The sequence below is a fragment of the Hyposmocoma kahamanoa genome, unplaced genomic scaffold (genome assembly GCF_003589595.1).
Source record: "Hyposmocoma kahamanoa isolate Upper Pololo Valley unplaced genomic scaffold, ASM358959v1 102, whole genome shotgun sequence".
Classification (NCBI taxonomy): domain Eukaryota; kingdom Metazoa; phylum Arthropoda; class Insecta; order Lepidoptera; family Cosmopterigidae; genus Hyposmocoma; species Hyposmocoma kahamanoa.
In genome coordinates this window covers 6,844,258-6,866,410 of record NW_020653337.1, presented here as the reverse complement: position 1 = coordinate 6,866,410, position 22,153 = coordinate 6,844,258, and the positions used below count along the sequence as shown (strand labels likewise).

The following is a 22,153-nucleotide window of genomic DNA, read 5'->3' as shown; positions in this document are numbered from 1 at the left end:
TTTACTCTGACATGAAATCCAAGTTCAAAATGTAAACAAACAACTGTTACTGTCAAAGTGACATCTCATAAATCATAAAACTTTTTTTGGTTCGTTTATTAACAGGTTCTACTCTTCATATTACGAGTAATAATTGTAATGGAAAAAATACACTTTTGGGTTAAATAACTTACAAAACTTTTTAGAATCACTTTGTGTCATAAAATGTTTTTAATTGAGAAATGATGATTTGAGGAAACGAGGAGAGCAACAATCTGTGGAAAATTACTCAAGGCATAGCATAAAAAATTAACTCAGATGTTTCTTGATTAGCCATAAACTTTATAAGTTTCGTTGTCGATATCAGTAGCTAACATGTGAGTTAAATAATGTATTTTCATCATTGACTTACAATTATATGAACGTCGGGTCCGCGCTAAAAAGTGTCCGCACTTGTAAGGCGCTAAAATCGTATACAGAGCGCGACACTCCGCTTTAGTCTTCATTTGTTCTACTGACAGTGCGATACTGCGATGACATAACAATTTAAATTTCGAATAGGTTGACTTGGGACATTTTTTTCGTGGTTTTTGTATTAGACCCGTCGTCCATTTATTTGTAAGTCAATGATTTTCATGTATAAACTAGAAGCCAACCAGTTTTTTTAACTATTGTTAAAAAAACTATTATAAGGAACATGTCACATAAACAGCAAAGAGTACATTTGATAATGATCAACGCCAGAAACTGAATGAAAGAAATTCGCCGGTGGGGATGCAAACCGATGACCTAACCAGTTATCCATCCCTATCGATCTGAAGAAACTGATTTTTTACTTTTATTATTAATTGTAATTTAACACTATTTCATAATGATCAACATAGTATTTTTCTTTTATTATTCTTGATAAAAATATTATCCTTAGTAAAATCTTAAAGTAATAGTAATAAAGCAATAAATTATTATTACTAATTGTTCTGCTTGAAAGTATTTGTATACCTGATAAAAAAACGAATGAACAAAAAGGGCAGCCAAAGGTTGCGTGTCCCAGAAATATTGCCAATAGAATAAAAAATAATTCTTCCAGCTCATTTCTTCTTCTAAAATTTGGGCTTGTTCATGACCTGTACAATTGTAGTTTGTGCTTGTTATAAATTTCATGCATATCAGTTGAGGAACTGCAGAGTGATTCCGTTCAAATATTGCGCAATTTCAGTGGTTGATAAGTAAACTTCGCTTATTATATAACCATATTAGAATAAGGGACCTACATAGCATAAGAGAATTAGTACAGCCCAAAACGACGGTTTGTTTGGAAATATACAAATATACGCAATTGAAATTCGAAAACATAGCTTCATTTTCAAAGCATATTATTTTTTTAATTGTCCGAAATACATGAAAATTTGTAATACTAATGTTTATTATAGGTATACAAGCGCTTTTATGCGTAATTTACTTAAACAGCGGGAGTAATTCTATTACGCGTAGTTACGAAGAACACAAGGGACTGTGATTGAGTTATCTATAGACTGACTATGTCGCAAGCTAGTGCCTCCATAACACATGATTTACTTGACGTAATTACAGACCATGGCTGTATAGAAGAAAAAGGACCGAGAGTTTTATTTGAGGCATTATAGTCAAGTTAGCCTGCGTACAATCATACTATTTACGTGCAAGTGCAATGAAAATGTTATTACATTACTTCCACTTGTCAGATCGACTTAAAATTTGATGGCATTACTATAATAATAATATTCATATCATCGTTATTTATCTCCACACATTAATAAGTAAAAAAATATATAAAAGTACTACACAGTGTTTAGTAGGTAACAATAGTGGTGTGAGATAAAAAGGTCTGTAGCTCAGCACAATGGCGGAGTATTTCACAACGCCGCTGATATTCTGCTACAGCCTACCGTGTTCATAAAAAGAAGAACTAACACACACTATCATTCTAGTTCTAAGATTTCAAGCCGATTATTAGATATTTACCACACACATGAATCATTATATAACACAAAACCTTGATCAGATGGTGCAACCAAGACAAGCCATTACCGCCGATTTAGTGTAAGCGACTTAAGTTTAAAGAGATTAACATTCTTACGTTACGTCGCAGAACATTGACGGAAATATTATTTATCTAAGAATTATATTGTTTTATTAAAAATAGTGACAGACATAACATTAACACGAGGAATAAAAGTAAACTAACTATTCCTGACATATCGTCTTCAGAATGTCACAGATTAATTTCAGGGGCAATGCATAAGCTTCTACAATAAGACTCCGGTTCATATTCAAAATTTGTCAGTTACGAGGTCTGAAAGTAAAGTAAACAAAAACTTTATACTAAAGGTTATTTATCATACAGCCTCAATCTAAGATATTTGAAATAAATATCGTAAATGTTAAATGTACATTTAAAAAAGTTATTTACGTTACAGTTTCTTGGTCATTCTTCTAAGGTGACTCTATCTTACGAATGAGCAGTAGAGTTTATAATTAATTTGATTATTTCAAATAAAGATCATTTGAATTTGCACTCGACAAAAACTCTTTTTTTACAGATTTTAAAAAAATATTTCTATATAATATAAATGTGATCAGCATCATTCACCATCATTTCAGCCAAAAGACGTCCACTGCTGAACATAGGCCTCCTCAAAAGAATGCACACAATGATCTATCCTGTGCCGCTTGCATCCAGCGGATTTCCGCAGCTTTCACCAGATCATCAGTCCACCTTATGGGTGGTCTGCCCACGCCGCGTCTACCGGTACGCGGTCGCCACTTGAGAACTCTTTGGCCCCATCAGCCATCTGTTCTGCAAGCAATGTGCCGTGCCCATTGCCATTTAAGTTTTGCAATACTTGGAGCTAACTCGGTTCCTCTGGTTCCCTTGCGGATATCCTCATTACTGATTCGATCTCGCAACGAAACTCCGAGCATAACCCTTTCCGTTGCCCTTTGAGTGACCTTGAGTCTTCTTATGAGGCCGTGAGCTGCCACGTCTCAGGGTCTTATTCCAGAACACTACTCAATGCTCAAGTCAGTACTTGAGTACGATTTTACAGCACTAGAAATCATACTCAAGTCCTTGCCATTAGGGTCGTATTTCCAATGCTGAAATCATACTCAAGTCCTGACTTCAGCATTGAATAGAGTTCTAGAATACGACTCTCAGTGCCGTAACTCATCACTGGCAACACACACTGGTAGAAGACTTTTGTCTTGAGACACTGTAGTATTTTGGACAAGAAGATATGGCGTAATGCGTAAATGATATGCGTATGATATGCAATTGCATTTTAATATATAATAAAGAATTTCTTAACTGATTGTGTACCAACAAATTTTTTTATTAAACAATGGACGTTAAGCCTTTTTTGGCGCTTATAATGTTTTTGCTATAGACGAAATTCTGATGTACATTACCACTGCGTCTGTCACCCTGAGACATAAGTTGACAAACCCAATGGGCTTTTAATTTCACCAGCACCCTCACCCTTCAAAACCGGAACGCAGTAATGCTCACATTATTATAAAATACAAATAGATCTGGGTAGCAGTACTTCTCTGGACGATCTCTTTCACAAACAGTTCTATTGCTACTAAATATATAAGAAAATTTGACTATTACATATCTATCTATGTGTATACTTTGTTAGTATTCAACACAGACCTTCTTCCGTGGTATTCAATATGTAGTGATTTATTTGAAGGATAGTCTTTGATTGTGTGTCCCTTTCCAACTCTCCTAACTAAGAGCCAGGCCCTTCACGTTTGCCCATATGAAATGTAGCGTCAAAGTGAAGCCACACTCTTTAATAAATTTATCGATGACGTAAGATAAATTTGCTACTCGATATTCAACACATGCGAATACTGCCACATGCTCGGGTGAACCCTTATATCGTACCTTGTTTAGGGCACAACAAATTAACTGCCTCCGTGGCCGAACGGTTACCATGCCGGACTGCCACGCAGAGGTCCCAGGTTCGATTCCCGGGCCGGGAGAAATAGTTGTATGGCCTACAATTATTTCTCTCGTGAGTTTGGGTGTAATTTGTGGTTGTCTATGTGTGTGTCCATGGCACCCGCGACACAGGGTTTCCCTAGTGCGGGGCTATGTTGAGTGTGTGCGTTATAAATTCATAAGGGGTTCTACTGCTACTACAATTTATAGCTAAATAATAATTAATAATAGTGTAAAGCAATAAAAAGAATGTTGTTTAAAATTAACGAATGACGAATGTACGAGTGAACCGCAACCATATACCGTAACCGCACGAACTTCAGGTAATATTACACAAGTGACATTGAGAGCTAAATACAATTACGATCATTGGCTAAAGACGACCTATAAGTATGTTAACCTTCTAAAGCATTTAAATGCAATGCTATTATGTTTTGCTACTTTGAAATAATATGATGTTTATAATCAAATCAATTAATATCAACTATTTATTTATTTAGGCATTAATCCCATAACATTACATTACACATTACACGGTCATAAAAATTTAAAAGCAATAAATAAAATAAAAATTATATTCAAGTTACTAATTAAAAATGTCAAAAAGATATAAATTATAATACACATCTTAAAAAACAAAGTCTGCACAAGTTCATTACTGGACTTATTTAGTCTCTCTGCAAAGACCATTGACGCTTTCGTAAAAGGGCGTAAAAATCGTCCACCCTGTTCAGGGCAAGCATGCCAAACAAGCTGCAGCGCCATGGCAGACGTAACATGGCTCGAAATGCGTTGTTGTACTGCACTCGTAAAGTGTTTATCGATCGTTTAGTGTAATTATAACACAGATACATGAAATAAAATCTGAATCGGCACTAAATCGTATCAATTTATTTTTCTTTTTTCAAGCAAATCAACGTTTCATGTATTGAAAATACTTCACTACAAAGTTTGTTATTGTTATTGACACAAAGATTGAACTAAATACCCAATACAAAGGTCTGTTAAGCCGGACACTCACTAGCGTTACCAAATCTCATTTATGTAGTGTGTACTCGTATGTGGTTCGCGAGCTTGCCGCGAGCGGAATGCGTGTGGTTCGCAGTGAACCGAAGGCACTCATTGTAGCGAGTGAAGATTGTTTCACGCGTACGCACTAGAACCTCGACGTATCTCTCACGTGTTACAGCTCGCTGATGAGTACCCGACTTAACAAACGCATAAAGAATTGCTAAAGGTCTGATGAACTCGGTCTGTTATTCAATTGGTTAACAATAATAATAATAAAATAATCCCAATTGTTTCGTCCGCAAACGGGTTAATACCAGTCGCCTCGCTAGCAGCTTTAGGCGGCTGGATTTCTGTGGTGTCTCGCTTCCAGCACATATGCAGAAGGTGGTCCTGCTCGATACGACACGTATTGTACGCTAGTTGTTGAACCCGAGTCCCTGACCCCAGCCGGTCTAGCGGGTCTAGGTACACGTGCCCTGTCGTGTGTTAGCTTCTCAAAAAATGTGTACCTACTCATTAACCCCCAATATCTGTACGTCCCGTATTGTATATGCGGAAGCATTACTGCGAGAAATGTACCTATACGTAATACTAATTATGAACCAACAGAGTCACCTTTTTTTATACTAGTAGCATGAATCGTAGGCACAGCTTAGTATTTAATATTTATGTAACAACATAAAAAGGCTCTTCAATGTTTTATTTGTGAGTTGAGAGTTCAAAGTACGACTGTTAAATGCTACGTGAATTTGATTGGATTACCTTTGGGAAAGGTGACTTTGTAATTTGTTAATGTTATGTTATAAGTAATTAAAATCTCTGTCATTTTCATAAATTATATTCTCTTTTCGGGAATTCGTCCCGATCCGTTACCAAAATTGTCCGACACATTTCAGAAAGTAATAACTTTTAACTGCCTTTAAAAATGGAGCATGTTTCCAAATCAACTGTTTTAATTTTTTTATCCGACTTTAAAAAAGGAGGAGGTTCTAAATTCGACCGTTTGTTTTTTTTGTATGCATGTTACGTGATAACTAACTAACGGCATTTATGAAACGATTGTGGTGATTCTTTTTTTATGGGAAAGAGAGTACCTCAGCAGTGGTCCCATATAAATTTGAAGAAAATAGTCCACCTCTAAGGGCGGCAAACTAGGAGTTGCACGAATTTTGAGGTCGGTTTTTTTAGTACACCGTACTGAGATTATTTTAGTGTATGTTACCCGATTACTAAGATGTTTGTGAACTGGTTTCGATAATTCTTTTTCTGTTGACAAAGGGGTACTTCAGTAGTGGTCCTATTCAAATTTGAAGAACATATTCCACCTTAAAGGGTAGCCCCGAATATTCTTTATTGAATTTATGAATTGTTAATTCTTAAAACAACACGACACATGACGATTTCAAGTGTAATTTCTTACTGAATTGGAAATTGTCTGTCAGTTATCTGAAAGAGTAAAACATTATACTGGTTCATATCACACAAGTGACTAAAAACGGCTTAACAAATTTTGAAAAACATACAACTAATTATCATTTTTCATATGAAATATGTGCCACAGACATTATATTTTTAAATCTATTTTGTCAGTGTTTAAAAAAATTGTTTTCGAATTTCAAACACTTTACTGAGGGTGTGGTACAATGTATATTGTACGTAATGTATTGTCCTTTTTTTTCAAATTTAACTTTAGCACTATATATATTTAAAAATATAAACCTTTTTAGGACCTGACCAATGGATACAAAACTAAACCTATGTTACAAAGTCTAACCTAGAAGTAATAAAAACGTTGATTACGTCGTAAAGTCCTTTGATTACTATTTAGACTAAAAGTTACTTTCTTAGTAACGCGCTGTAACAAGCTTTTGAGGTTGCATTGAAACCTTAGCAATACACCTAAGTAGTAAACTGGCAGAATTGAAGAATAAGAAGGAAACAGAAAATATTAAATCACAATATTTTACCTATACCAGGTGTATCCTTGCAAAAAAAAGAGGTAGTTGTATTCATGTATAGAATTTAGTTGCAGTGGAGCTCCTTGTGAAAGAGTTCGTCCAGAGCAGTACTGCCACCTCACCTACATATATCTGCCGCCAAGCAGTACTTGGTACTTGGAGTAACGCAACTCAACGTCAAGGCGCCTATTTTGCATCTGGTGGATGCAGGGTCCTACTTGTGCCACCCAAGCTCCTCCAGGAATCTCAGCAGCCTCCTCGGTTTGCTGAAGACTTCGGGGAGCGACCTTGGCACTCCAAGGTACTTCGCCCTGTAGTTAGCCAGGAGCACTGTAGTAGGATGTGCGCAGCCATTTCCTCCCCCTTCATGCACGCTCTGCATAGAGGGCTGTCTGTGATACCTAAATTGAAAAGGTGTTCATTGTATGGACCATGACCCGCGGCAGTTAGAGTGCGAAGCTCTTGCCTTTTAAGTTTAATTAAAATTCGAGATAGAATGGCATTGAGTGCTTCTATGGCACTGCCAGAATATGATAATAGCTTTTTTAATTTTGTTATCCAGTTGCTTGTTCCAGTTCCAGATGGGTCTTGTCACCGCTGTGTAGAGCCGTAGTGTTATCTTGGGTGAAACAATGGGTGGTCCCCATTGTTTACCTACCATTCTATGCCACTGCCAGAAGGTGATAGTAGCTTTTTTAATTTTGTTGTCCAGATGCTTGTTCCAGTTCAACTTGTTGTCCAGTCTTACTCCCAAGTACTTGACTTCGTAACCTCTCGTCACCTCTGCGTAACAGTCAAATGGTAACCGTTCGGCCACGGAGGCAGTTAAACAAAACAAATGACTACAACGAGAACATATTTTTAATTATAGACGCCTCGTTATCATAGGTCAGACGTAACCAGCTTTTCTCTATTGACTAAGCCACGTCATTTTCAGTTAAGGTAGAAAAAGATACGTGACCGTTGACTTTATTTACTTGGAAGTTTGAAGCACGTATGAGATATATTTTGGTCGCAATATATAAACTATAGCACCACTTATTTGTAATTGTATAAACTGTTTTTTTTTCGTTAGGCAAATAATATTGTTAAGTTACATTATTTGCACTAAAAATAATAATCCTGAAGAAACGGACGAAATGTGTTCCAAAATCAGCAAAGTTTAAACGCTCTATGGCTTCGAATTAAGGTAAATAAATGTAACTAAAAAAATTCAGACAGTTTATTTTGCTGCAGAATACGTCGCGCACTGGTAATTTTGGGATATTTTTCTGTGACGGCGAGTCTAGAGGTAGTCGAGTCGAAGTCGTGTCGTAATGATGGTCTGACTTTTTTTGACTGGGTTACCGAAAGGATACATTTTTTAAACTATAAATATTACATTAATCATCGACGTTTCCGAGGCCGGTTACCGGACATCCAAGTTGCGTCACACGTCGCAGTCCATACGTGTAAATAAATAAATAGTGTTTTATTATATTGTATGTATGTTAGTCCTTAAGGCATATGATGGCGCGTCGATTAGTTTGTGTTTATTAAAGTGAGATGTGCTACCTGTCTCACTCTGACGTAACGCACAGCACTGGTGCAATTCGAACAGATAGTATCAACTGTCACCTATCACGATAAGTGTTAGGACGCACTCCCGTCAGGAAAAAAAGGAGAACCATCATACGTCGACATCCTGTCCTGGCACCACGTGTTGTTCCGCACAACACGTCTTACTAAATCATTAAATTATTTATCAATTAGTGTAATACGAAGCTCATTTGTGTAAAATGTCACTGTAATTGATTATGAAAGTAATTATAAATCGATGGTGTGACCAATTGTGTTTTAACCTCCTCGCCCGATAACCCACGTTCTGAGTAGGTAGATGAGAATGGCATCCAAGGAGGGAGATGATATTGTTCCAGCGCCTTTATATATGTTATATGGGTCATGTTGCCTGAAGTAAATAAATAAATAAACAAAAATGTCTGGATGAACAAATCGTGCACATAACAGTTGCTTTGAAACTTTAAATTACGAAGATCTGAGGAACACTGCCACTGCACCGTCACCCTAAGACAAAGTGGACAAGTATCTGTAATTTCACCTGCACCCTTACCCTTCGAAATTGGAAAACAGTAAAGCTCACATTATTAATAGGTAAGGTAGCAGTTCTTTCCTGGACTAACTCTTTCACAAGAATCTTTACAGTATTCTACGACTTATTTACTATTTGTCTAGATTTCATGCGTTTTTACGTGCAACATCCCGATCTATACTGCATGCAACCATTCGTCATCGAGTACTGATATTAGAATTTGGTCTATCAAGAGATTATAAGAACACCAAAGACTTTACGATCGACATGCGCCATGTTTTATTTTCGAAAATTTCTTACAATAACTTTTCTCTGTTGCACGAGGATCAAACGGCTAGAATATTAAACAGGTACATGGAAAGCTTTAATGTTACGTTATACAGTCGGGATATCGACCGGAGTGGAAATGATTTGCATTGTGAACGCACGCTCCAGATTTTATACCTATTGCTCTATTAATTTACATTTTATGGTAATCGTCAATAGAAACATTTTGTTCTTTTATACGACTGTAAAAGATTGTTATAATTTATTAATTCAAAGACTGAACTAAAAAGAAAAATTCGTTCATCTGGTAGGACTCGAACCCGTGTCTGTGTCAAACTAGAACCACCGCTCTACAGCTCGAGTCTATACGAGATAATAGACCTTACGAATTTTTCTAAGTGTTTATTACAGATTTGTCGCAATAGGTTTTTTCGGTTTTTATCACCGGAAGCGACACCTGTGAGAGACCTATAAAGCTTCTCACTCAGCCGATACCTTTACAGCTACCAGAATCTGAGGTGAGATATCGCTGTATTAATTGTAATATTGATTTATATTGAATATTTTACTACCATGATATTCATTTATTTCTTGTGAAATTACTCCATTAAGTACTTTCTTATAAATTTATACAAAGAATGAAGACAAAATCCTTCTATCTGACAGGACTTGATCTTTTGTTTGTGCATCGTCCAAGGCACCGTCCTGACTGAGTGGCTTGTATTAATAATTATAAGAAAGTAATGGAGTAATTTGTAAATTAAAATTGTAAATGATATTAAAAACCATTCAATAACAATCGTTTTTTTTACATACTAACAAATCCCAGACACGCCTGTCCATACCAGTTGCAGTGCCACTCAGAGCTTTCAATAGCAAAGATCTGTGGTCTCCTCAAAACCGGAATGCAGTAATGCTCACATTACTGCTTGGCGACAGAAATAGGCAACCCATGCACAAGCCCCACTGCTGGGCAAGGATACTTCTTTCAGGAGAAGGTTGGGAACTTCACACGTTTCGCTAGGATGTCATCACGACATTTTCCCTCAGCGGAAAACTTATGATAAATTTCAAATTAAACTTCATACATAAATTCCGAGAAAAATAACTCAGAGGTTTGAGCCGAGATTCGACCACGGCCTCTGCTTGAGAGTCGGTAGGTCAAATGTTGGACTACCACGGCTTTTTAAGAGTTGTTGAAAAATGAAGACTATAAACATCTCAATTGAGCGAGCATGTCACGGATAAACCTACACATTCAATGAAGTTTGACAAACCCCAGGTCTTTGCAAAAGAAGCCCGTTATCTACCCAGGATGCTGCGAGAGGCCATTGAAATTAAAAAACATCCTAATTTCAACAGGAAAGATGGTTTCTCCGTACCACCAGTTTGGGATCCAGTATTTCCTCTAATGAAAAATCCCAAACAGACATAAGACTGCAGTACTAATTAATATGTTTTAGTTTATTCTAATTTCTATTAATAACTAACATTAAATTCAACTAATAAAAATTCATTCAATAAAATAATTTCATTTGTAAAACTTAATATAGCGTAAATTGGAATATTTTCTTTGTAAAATTAAAAATAAAGTATTTAATTAATAACTATTGTAACTATAGTGAAAAAATAGGGTGGTTTGCATCAATATTAGACATAACTGGTTGAAGACTGTAGCACCTCACCTCACCAAACGTCGGTTTGTTTGAAAAAACTAATATACGCGATTTAAATCCGGAAAAATAGTTTCATTTCCTATCTCAATAGAAATTTCATTGCGTCTTTACATGCGGTCATATAGAAAGTGACCTCTAGTGCGATTCACGTAGTCGTTCGATCGAAGTCCTATCCAAAATTGGTATTCACGTATCACTTGAACGAACGTTGATATGAATAGAATCGAAGTGTAACTACTAATGAACGATATCTTGGATTATGAATTTTGACGTTCAGTCGTCGAAAGTCAAACTTGACGTTTAGAATCAACTTAAGTTCGATTCATATACCAGAATACGCTTTAATTACATTTGGACGAACGACTTTAAAATTGGACTCGTTGAAGCTCGACTGTCACACGTGATTACGAAAAAACAGTTCAATCGCTACGACATCGTAAGGGCGCGTTTATACGACACGAATTTCACCGCGCTCACCCCGCGCGGTCGAAGAGCGGAGTTTGCGGCGGCCGCCGCCCAGTGACGTGCTCAGAGACCGAACTGTCATGGCAAAATACGCTCTATTTATTTAGCTGGAAGGCACTAGCTTGTCTTTTGTTTCGCGGCAGCCGCCACGGACTCCTTTCTCCTCTTGTGTCTGGGCGGTAACAGTTTAATTACGTAAATCGCACTTCTGGGCACTGTTTAACTATAATTTTCCACCACGTACATGTCACCTCCAACTGTCAGATTGGACAATTACGTGCGCACATTGAAACGAAAATAAAAGCATAACGGTGTATGATACATTATTCATTTATATAAAAGCATTTTCTTCTTCTTCTTCAGTCTTATGTTACTTTTATCCTCGTACTTTGTTCATATGCCTTTGATCTGATAAGCTTTTTGATGATCATGAAAACTGTAAGGTAACTTACTTAAATATGCTTACAAGAAATAAACCTTTCAATGTAATGTTCTATGCATTGAATTAAATAAATAAATAAATAACGCACACACTCAACATAGCCCCGCACTAGGAAAACCCTGCGTCTCGGATGCCATGGACACACACATAGACAACCACAAATTACACCCAAACTCACGAGAGAAATAATTGTAGGCCATACAACTATTTCTCCCGGCCCGGGAATCGAACCTGGGATCTCTGCGTGCCAGTCCGGCGTGGTAACCGTTCGGCCACGGAGGCGGTTAGATAAATAGCTAATTAAAGCTCAAGAACTTTTTATTGGATTGGCGAGAATTAGTCAATTAGTTTCAATTTTATATTGGGACGAATATAAAAAAGAGCAAATATTTAGACTGTACAAACTATGAAGAATTTGAACGTAGCAATTTTTGATAAACTAGGCTGCATGGTTTAAAGATCCTTTGCCTTTCAGAGCATTAATGCTTTAAGGGTGGCGATATTTTCGTGGTCGAGGCGTAAGTTCTTGTCGTGAGCGGGCGTAGAGTACAATTCACAAATTGTACTCTACGCCCGCTCACGACAAGAACTTTCCATAGTCTAAAAACTCATGACTGTACAATTGCGAGAATTAATTAATTACCTACAACAATCTCTAATAATAAAAATCATACAGATCTCAAATACACTGTTTAGAGCTGCAATCATATCGTAATGACACATTTCACACAAACAGGGTATATGTTTGCAGTCGCCCATTATTACTTCACGGTCAAGGGGATTATTATTATTATAGGACTATTATATATTATTACAGGTTTTCACACACCATTACACATACAAGTTCCACAAATGATTCTGCATTTCTTATAAGGACATACACGCTTGCTATCGTGTGACATGTTGCACATAAAACTAGTATGGTTTCTTTTTTTTTTATAAAATATAAATGCGCGATTGACCTCCATCTCACCTGATAGAAAGTGACGATGAGGTCCACGATGGAGCATGCACACCTAAATAAAAGGCCCGAGTTATAACGTTCAGGGAACAAGTCTGCAGGCATGGAATTAGAGTTTCACGAATTGGACATGCTTTTAAATTAGACTATATCATGGAAAAGTATAATAAACGGTGGTAAGCATTTATTTTGAGTTCTTAGGTTTTTGCGATTGTTATACATGGGACCATGAAGCTGGTTTTCCGGATCTAAATCGCGTATTAGTTTTTTCAAACAAACAACCAGCTCTTTAGGCCCTTTGCAGGTCCCATGATCCGACAGACTGATATGGTAAAGTCATCAACTAGTTATAGAAATTGACAAATCAAATGTAATCGATTTAGATCCGAAACAAATAGTTTCATTCAGTCATACTGTTTTTTTGAATGTTCGATCTTTGTATTAATAATTATAACAAACTAGTGGAGTAATTTCACATAAAAATTATTGAATATCATTTCAATAAAAATTTAAATACAATGAATAGCGACATCTCTAGCCGGGGCTGGTACCTGTAAAGGTATCTAACTGGGTGACGAATATCATAGGTTTCACATAGATGGAGCTACGACTAAAAAGTCGTTGAAAAATCAAAACAACGATACGGCGCAAGCACATAGAAAAATTCATGAGGTCCGCTGGTTCGTTCCGTCGCTTAGTTGGTATAGCGTCTGCCACGGCATGCTAGAAAACGTCGCTTCGAATCCGGCCGGATCGAAGGAATTTTTTCTGAGTGTTCGATCTTTGTATTAATAATTAATACTATCATTTCCTATTTATTTATTTTTAATTCACACAACTTAATAGGTCCGTAAGTCGGTTAGTAACAATAAACCTAAGCCTAAGTTAGTTCTTAATAATTAACAATGATTTCAACCTTTGACTGAGTTTCCACATCAAAGGACAATCAAATTTCTTAGATATCATTTGACTCACCATATTAATTGATTCATTCATTTCATTCAGGCCACATGACCCATATAAAATATACTTTAAGGACTAACATACACACAATATAATATAACAATGTAATCATTGACTTACAAATAAATGGACGACGGGTCTAATACAAAAACCACGAAAAAAATGTCCCAAGTCAACCTATTCGAAATTTAAATTGTAATGTCATCGCAGTATCGCGCTGTCAGTCGAACAAATGAAGACTAAAGCGGAGTTTGGCGCTCTGTATATGATTTTAGCGCCTTACATGTGCGGACACTTTTTAGCGCGGACCCGACGTCCATATTATAATTGTAAGTCAATGAATGTAATAAACTAAATAACTAGTGTACACGAATTATACTTGTTACACACTTGTACACTAGTTATTTAATTTTGTATTATATTACATTATTATTATTATTATATTAGTGTTATGTTATATTATGTGTATGTTACACACAATATAATATAACAATGTAATAAACTAAATAACTAGTGTACACGAATTGCACTTGTCGGCGACGTGTGGCGTAATCTGGTGTCAGGTAACCTGCCGCGGAATCGCCGATGTAAGACACCCTTCGGCCAAAACTCTTGTCGACAAAAAGTCGACAGATGTTCGGCACTCTCACCGCAAATAAATTAAAATTTACGTTGTGGCGGAAATCCAAACGCACGACTCTCAGGGTGTATTCGACTTTTAATGTGATGTACTCCACTATCTCATCAGACTTCGTGGAGTAATGTAGTCGCGACTGACTCTGAACTGGATCTGTTGCCATGCTGAAGCCACTGGCTCTCGTCCGGTCATATCGAAAGAATTTTTCTTCGTGTTGTCCGATCTTTGTACCAATAATACTAAATAAACTTTGTTAGAATAAATACCGACTCAATGTACCTAATAAAATAATAAACATAAATTATTTTCGGTGTTACATTTCAGTACATTTTTTTTATAACGTCAAGTGACGGGAAGAACAAGTCGTGCTCCTGATGGCAAGCTTAAAAACAGTTACAATGCCACTGAGAGCTATAAATTGCAAGGATGTGAAGGGCATTACTACTGCGCCCGTCACCCTGGTATATAAGTTGACAAGTCCTATGTGACTGTAATTTCATCAGCACCCTTACCCTTCAAAATCAGAACACAGTAATGCTGACATTACTGCTTGGCGGCAGAAATAGATAAGGTGGTAGTACTACCCTAGACGAACTGTTTCACAGGAGCTCTACTGCTACTAAAAAAAACAGTACATCTTATAATAAAAATGACAATAATCATGCAACTAAAAAATCACAAGATAGAAAGTATCTGTGTACATTGGTCTCATTTCACTCAAATTAAAAAGCAAATTAAGCAACTTTACGAATTATTTGAACCAGTTAATTAGCGTGGTTTATCAAGTCAGTAAGTAGCTGAGTCGACGCAGATGTTCTTAAATAACTTCCAGTCCTGAAATTGCTGGCGTAGTAACTTTTTAAGGGGTATTAAGAAGTTGGACTGTAAGCAACATATTACATAAATTAGAATTTATAATAAGTCCATTCCTACTTGTCTGGGTAGCTACCACCACGGGCCTAGGCAACCTTTTTTACGGCAAAGCAGCACTCCGGAATTACAAACTTAAAAATCTTACAGTATTTCGATACCTCCCACGTTGTTGTGAGCCACAAAATAGCACTTTTTACACTTTACAGTTTTTTTTTTACTTTACATTTTTTTAAAGTTAAATATACTTACACTTTTTTACGTATGTTACAGGTTCCATGTTCAAAAACAAAAAGTCACTTTGTGTATAATACATTATGATAATCAACAAAATAAATATTGCAATTAATAAAGCGACAAATCTTGTCACATCCCTGGTAGCTGTGAAAGTAACTAGCTGTGTGAAGAAAAAACTTTCATAGGTTTCTTATAAGTGGCGCGACGACAAAAAAACCGTTAAAACCAAAAACGGAGATCTGCAATAAGCACGGAGATGAGAAATTCGTAAAGTCTGCTAACTCGTTCCGTAGTTCAATTGGCAGAGAGATAGCCCCGTTTTGGCGAAAAAGTCGCGAAAGTGGCGAAAGTATAGTCGGATTTAGGATTTTTTCTTTGTTCGATCTTTATTTTAATAATATACTTACATATAAATGATCTTGTTTCAGGTCACCGAGCCACGGTATTCGGGTACCGTAATGTGGCCGAGGGCGCTCCAAGAAGGGCTTTCCATCGGACTAAGCACCATCATCGTAAACCAGAGAAGGATAGCGATCGTCCAGGTGAGTACGGAAAATCTCTTTATGAGAAATAAACCACACAACTCACAACCTACATCTATTGTTTATTTTTATTATATCAAGTGACGGGACGAACAAGTCATGTGCCTGGTGGTAAGCTACACACCTGTCCATAACAGTTGCAGTGCCACTCAGAGCTTTAAATCGCAAAGATCTGACACTACCACTGCGCCTGTCACTCTGAGACAAGTTGACAAGGGCTATGTGCCTGTAATTTTACCAGCACCCCTTACCTTAATGTTCACATTACAGCTTAGTGGCAGAAATAGGTAAGGTGGTAGTACTTGCCTAGACGAACTTTTTCACTAGCGCTCTACTGCTACTAAAAAGACAAGTGTTCTACGTTTAAAAATCTAACTACAATAAGAGTGACTGGGTGCCTCATTATCATATTAAATCGTCTTCTATATTATATAGTTTAAAACAAATGTTATAAATATCATCTAAACAGGTCGTCCCATGGCAAAGGGACACGAAGGGAAAGTGGGTACTTTAAAAGGTGTAGATAATCCTATCTATTTCGCTTCATGGCGGCATTATTTTGTTTTTAATAGTAGATAACACTGCATTTTTTTATGATACCAAATGTCAGGACGAACAAGTGCGCCTATAATAATAATAATAATAATAATAATAACGTACACACTCAACATAGCCCCGCACTAGGGAAACCCTGTGTCGCGGGTGCCATAGACACACACATAGACAACCAGAAATTACACCCAAACTCACGAGAGAAATAAATGTAGGCCACACAAATATTTCTCCCGGCCCGGGTATCGAACCTAGGACCTCTGCGTGGCAGTCCGGCGTGGTAATCGTTCGGCCACGGAGGCCCGGTGGTAAGCGCACGCCTACCCTTAATAGTTGCAGTGTCCCTCAAAGTTTTAAATCACAAAGATCTGCCACTGCGCCTGTCACTCTGAGACATAAGTTGACAAGGGCTATGTGCCTGTAATTTCACCAGCACCCCTCACCCTTCAAAACCGGAACATATGAATGCTCACATTTCCACTTTGCGGTAGAAATAGGTAAGATAGGCAGCATTTCCCTGGACGAACCCTTTCAGAAGAAGCTCTATGTTACTAAAAGAAAGATTCCAAACATTTTTGAAGCTGACCCCGTATGGGAATATTTTTATGATACCTATGGCAGTGGAATGCCCAGTATATTCAGTATATTAATATTTTAGGTAGAAGCTTGATAAATAAAGCAAGAGAATAATGTAAACAGTAAGTACTACAGTTATTGAAGGCAAATAAATAGCTATCTGAAGAATTAAATATAAATTCCACTTTTACGACACGATGCTGAGCAGCGAGCAGCTGAAGAGTAATCAAAATGACTATTAAAAGGGTTTTACTGCCAAAACAAGTAATGGCCAAGACGTATAAGCCTGTGAAGTAGAATGCTCGGAATGTTAATTGGAATCAGTGCCTTTGAATACGATTTCGGCTGAATACACAAAAATTGAAATTTTTTCATGAAAAACGTTACAGCGTATTTGCAAAACCTTATGAGTAACTGAAGGTTTTAAAAACTAAACGTCCTAAAACTTTGACTAAGGCCTAGAGCCCACTGATGGGTGCGACAGAGGATTTTTAGGTAACGAGAATTAATATGGAAAGAAGGATGGCGAAAACTGCCCCAATAACAACGAAGAGGCGTTCGTGGACTTTGCTAGTATAATTTTGCGTTGTAGTTTATGCCTAGTTATCAATATACTTTTGTATATTTTTAGAACTCGGGAATAAAAAAAAATTGTAAAACATTGTATTTTAGGAAGGATGTAAGAACACAACGCAATTGATTGAGTTCGACCATAGATTAGGTAGCGTTCTCGTATATATGTTTCATTTTAACCACGATTTAATGTTTATCTACCTACCTGAAGTATTGGTTATTTTATAGTACACACATAAAACATTAAAGCTATAAAATACCTAATCAAATAATCAATTAAACAGTAACGACATAAAGCAAAAATTAAAACACTAAGTGACAAAAATATTCAGACGATATTTAAATGAGAGATAATGAAAGTTGCAAAGGAACATTTTTACAAGAGACCTCTTAGCATCTAATAGTCTGTGCCTCTTGCCAATGTCAATGTCACATTAATATTGAGGACAGTGTGACCATTTGTGGCAGATTTCTGCCATTTGATAGATTTAATTTTTATTCATTTTCATTGTTGCAGAACATGATAAGTTATATTAAATGTGGCGGAGTTTGGCAGATTTAGGAATACTCGTATTCGGGAAGTTCTTTATTATTTTTGGGAACAAACTGAAAACTTGTTGTTTTCTGCTACTACGGACAAACATGTGAAACGAAATACAGTATTAAAAATACAGAAATACGATATTAAAAACATAACCTTTATCAACTTAACAATCCCAGCTTCTACAGGCTGTACTCAATTAGCTTTTTTGATGCTTCGATAATGAAACACAAGTATTGATAGATCTCCTTAATGCACGTCGTCAAAAACACTAGGTCAGAAAATACACGGGATGTCGCCATCCTTCTTTCAATGATAATGGTCGTAGCTACAAAAACAAGCTGCAGCATGCTTAGGGATACCATGGACCAAAAACTAAAGAGTACTGCTAATGGTCATACTACAGATTGTAGCTCCGAAAAAGGTTCTGTTCAAAATTCCGTCTTAGTCTAGATGGCGTTGATCAATAGTTAGGAAGTAGTTTATATTATGTAAATGGCCGTGGATATTAATTAATTCTTCTTTCATATGAAATAATAGGGGTTAAAGTATGAAATTGCCGATTTGTACTGAAAATCTAAATTGTTTATTTTTTAAATTTTTAACAAATTTATTTAATCAAAATAGTTGCCATTATTATCTATACATTGCTGCCATCTAATGGGAAGGTTATTAATGCCTTTGCGATAGAACTCCGACGATCTAGACTGCACAAACTGTGTGAAAGCATTTTGTACTGCCTCCTGGGAAGAAAACTTCTTGTCACGTAGATAATTGTCCAAATCACGAAAAAAATGGTAGTCCGTTGGAGCAAGGTCTGGTGAATACGGAGGATGACGAATGGTTTCTAACTGCAGTTCCGGAAGGGTCAAAATGGTTTCTCGTGCTGTGTGAGGTCTCGCGTTGTCGTGGAGCAATAATGGTGAAGATCGATTCATGAGTCGGGGCTGTTTTACTGCTAGTTTTGTCAACATGGTTCGGAGTTCGGCACAATAGACATCTGCCGTTATTGCTTGACCAGATCGGAGAAAACTATAGTGAATAACACCATGCTGAGACCACCAAACAGTTACCATTACCTTTTTATTGGTAAGTTTTGCTTTAGGACACTGTTGTGGCAATTGACCTGGGGTCAGCCATTGCATTTTTCTTTTCCGGTTATCATAAAGAATCCACTTTTCATCACATGTTACAATTCGATCCAATATTCCTTCATTTCTGTACCGGTTCAACAAGGCAACACTAGTTTCAACACGCGTTTCTTTCTGCAGATCAGTCAAATCATGAGGCACCCATTTTTCGTATTTTTTTATTTTATTGATTTGACGCAAGGGAGTCAATATTGTGGGTAAGGTAACGTTAAACCATGCCGCTAATTCCTGGGTAGTTTGACTAGGATCGGCTTCCACTATCTCTCTTAATTCATCGTTATTCACCTGTGTGGGCGGTCTTCCTCGTGCCTCGTTCTTTAAGTCGAAATTTCCATCACGAAAGCGTTTAAACCAAAATCGCACGGTGCGTTCATTAGTAGACCCCTCTCCAAACGCAGCATTGATATTGCGGGCTGTTTCTGCCGCGTTAGTTCCGCGTCGGAACTCGTATTCAAAAATCACTCGAATTTTCGCAGTATCCATGTTTCATGTCTAAATTGAATAACAAAAACAATTGAAAGTCGATATTCAAATGTTTCAAATTTAAAAAAAAATCACAGAACCCATTTGAAAAAAGTTTCATTCGAAAACCGCAAACCATGAAGATTCTATGAAAATTCAAAGAACCTATTGCAATAAAACGGCAATTTCATACTTTAACCCCTAATATACCACCATTTTTGTCCATGTAATATCATTCAACTATTGATAATGAGCTAAAATTATTTTCAGAACCTTGATAAATATGCGTATTAACAGATGATAGTGTTTGTTTTATTTATTAATTGGTTCAGCAACAACTTAACATACTTAACATTTACATACATTATTAAAATAATACAAGACTAGTATCTATGTGACCCAATTACAGCCGAACACATCATTGTCATATTCACTTCAAAATAATGTAATTAAAATAATAAACTATTTATACATTATTCAATCATAAATATACATTTAATTCTTATTGTTTACATCAGATTAATTTTAAATGACTTTTAAATATACACAAAAAACAAAATTGAAATGTCCAAAAATGAAAAAAAAAGAATAAAAATTTTTATTACCAATATTTGACGAGCGGGCCCCGACAACTTTGTCCTTATGACGGGGTAAACTTTCAAAATATATGTGAAAATCTGCATGCTACTTAACTCAGGCTATTGTAGTTGGAAACTATCCTGGACACCGGGGAATGGCTCATTAAATTTGTCCTGGAAAAGGTTTGCTAAGTTGCCTAGGTTTGGACGTGTATGTGCGACTCTCGATAATACTTCCGGACAATCCAGCCCCGATGCTACAAACTAATTTATAAATTAACGCTTCCTAATATGGGTAGATGGCGCTAATCTTAAACAACAAAAAAAATAGCCGACTATCCGTGAAAATCTATGCAATAAGCACTATCCAATTAGTTTGTTTGTTTTTACTAGAAATTACAGCAGCTTTGATAAATTGCAGCTTGTCAATGTAAAACAAATTAGTTCCAAAAAAAGCTATTTGCTACTCGTCGCGATATTTGGTGAACCAATAAGTACTAAATACCCGACTACACTGTCTTGTATCGCGATTTGCAATCCCGTTATTTATTGGTCCATGATATCCCCAAAACCTGACCTAACCGGCCGCCTACGAAATACCTCGGCACTCTTGGCTATCTATGCATCGGCAGACTTCCAGACGCCGAGTGCGACTATATGGACATGCGGGGCGAGGGGAGGCAGACATCTGAAGGTGAAGAGAGGTCAGGCGCGAGCAGGATGTCGCGATGAAATGCCTAGCCTAAGCATGCTTCTGCATGCTTAAGGACACCGCGATATAATTGCCGTCAGTGTGCGCTTGCATGTAGAGATGCTGAAGAATCACCTGGCGAGCCGTCCCACCCATCAGTGGGCGCTGGATCAAAAACTACACCTAAAAGAACACTGAAATAATTTTGAATCTTAAAAATTAATCCCACTTCTTATATCGAACTTTTACCCCAAAGTGATGACAAAACATCTTTACACAAAAGTCTTTAAAAATCTTATAAAAATAATATATATATAAGAAGTTATAAATCTTATAAGCTCGTGTAAAACCATGTCACTTGAAGTGAAGCATTATGCCGTCGGTGTCCCATTGACCCGAAAATCTCGACCTTCCAACGTTTTTGCCTTTACGTAGGTACATAAACATGTATATTACTAACACTAGTGACATAGTTACAGAGTACAAAATTACACTCCCTTTCATACTACAGTGAATTTGGTTACCCTTTGAGCGACCATGGCGCACTAACTAACTACAGCAGTTAGAAATTAGACACCTATTCGCCTTAGTAAACACGATATATTCTTAATCTTGACGCTCGCTGGTTTTTGTATTACACACTATGTCTACTCCGAACATATCTGAAAGGTTTATATTACTTCTGCTAGTCAATACAGCTGACACCAATCTGTACCAAAGAAATCACTTTGACAGTGCCTCCAAAAACATTACAAATCTTCACCAAGTTTCTTAGTCATCGGCATTTACTATTTTGTTTTATTAACGAAACCTTAAAATTAACGAAAACGCATGTCTACATAAAAATTATTCCAATTCCTAGGGCCCCCTGTAATGGCGCGAATTAGAAGACTGAGCGTAACGGATGACGGTGAAACATGTAAGAAAATGTGTAGCAGAAAAAT

General features: G+C 36.8%; 1 protein-coding gene across 5 annotated transcripts in view; it reads left to right on the top strand.

Moving 5' to 3' along the window:
* The window catches only part of LOC113231694 (sodium bicarbonate cotransporter 3), a 111,535-nt gene that overhangs the window by 84,640 nt on the left and 4,742 nt on the right, over nucleotides 1-22,153 (top strand). For 4 of the 5 annotated variants that reach the window (XM_026466198.1, XM_026466189.1, XM_026466181.1 and 1 more), the window contains exons 3-4: nucleotides 15,972-16,085; nucleotides 22,072-22,128. In XM_026466198.1, the coding sequence (XP_026321983.1) occupies nucleotides 15,972-16,085; nucleotides 22,072-22,128 (171 nt within the window). The remainder of the gene's footprint in view (nucleotides 1-15,971; nucleotides 16,086-22,071; nucleotides 22,129-22,153) is intronic. The other variant, XM_026466171.1, reaches the window with a different exon arrangement.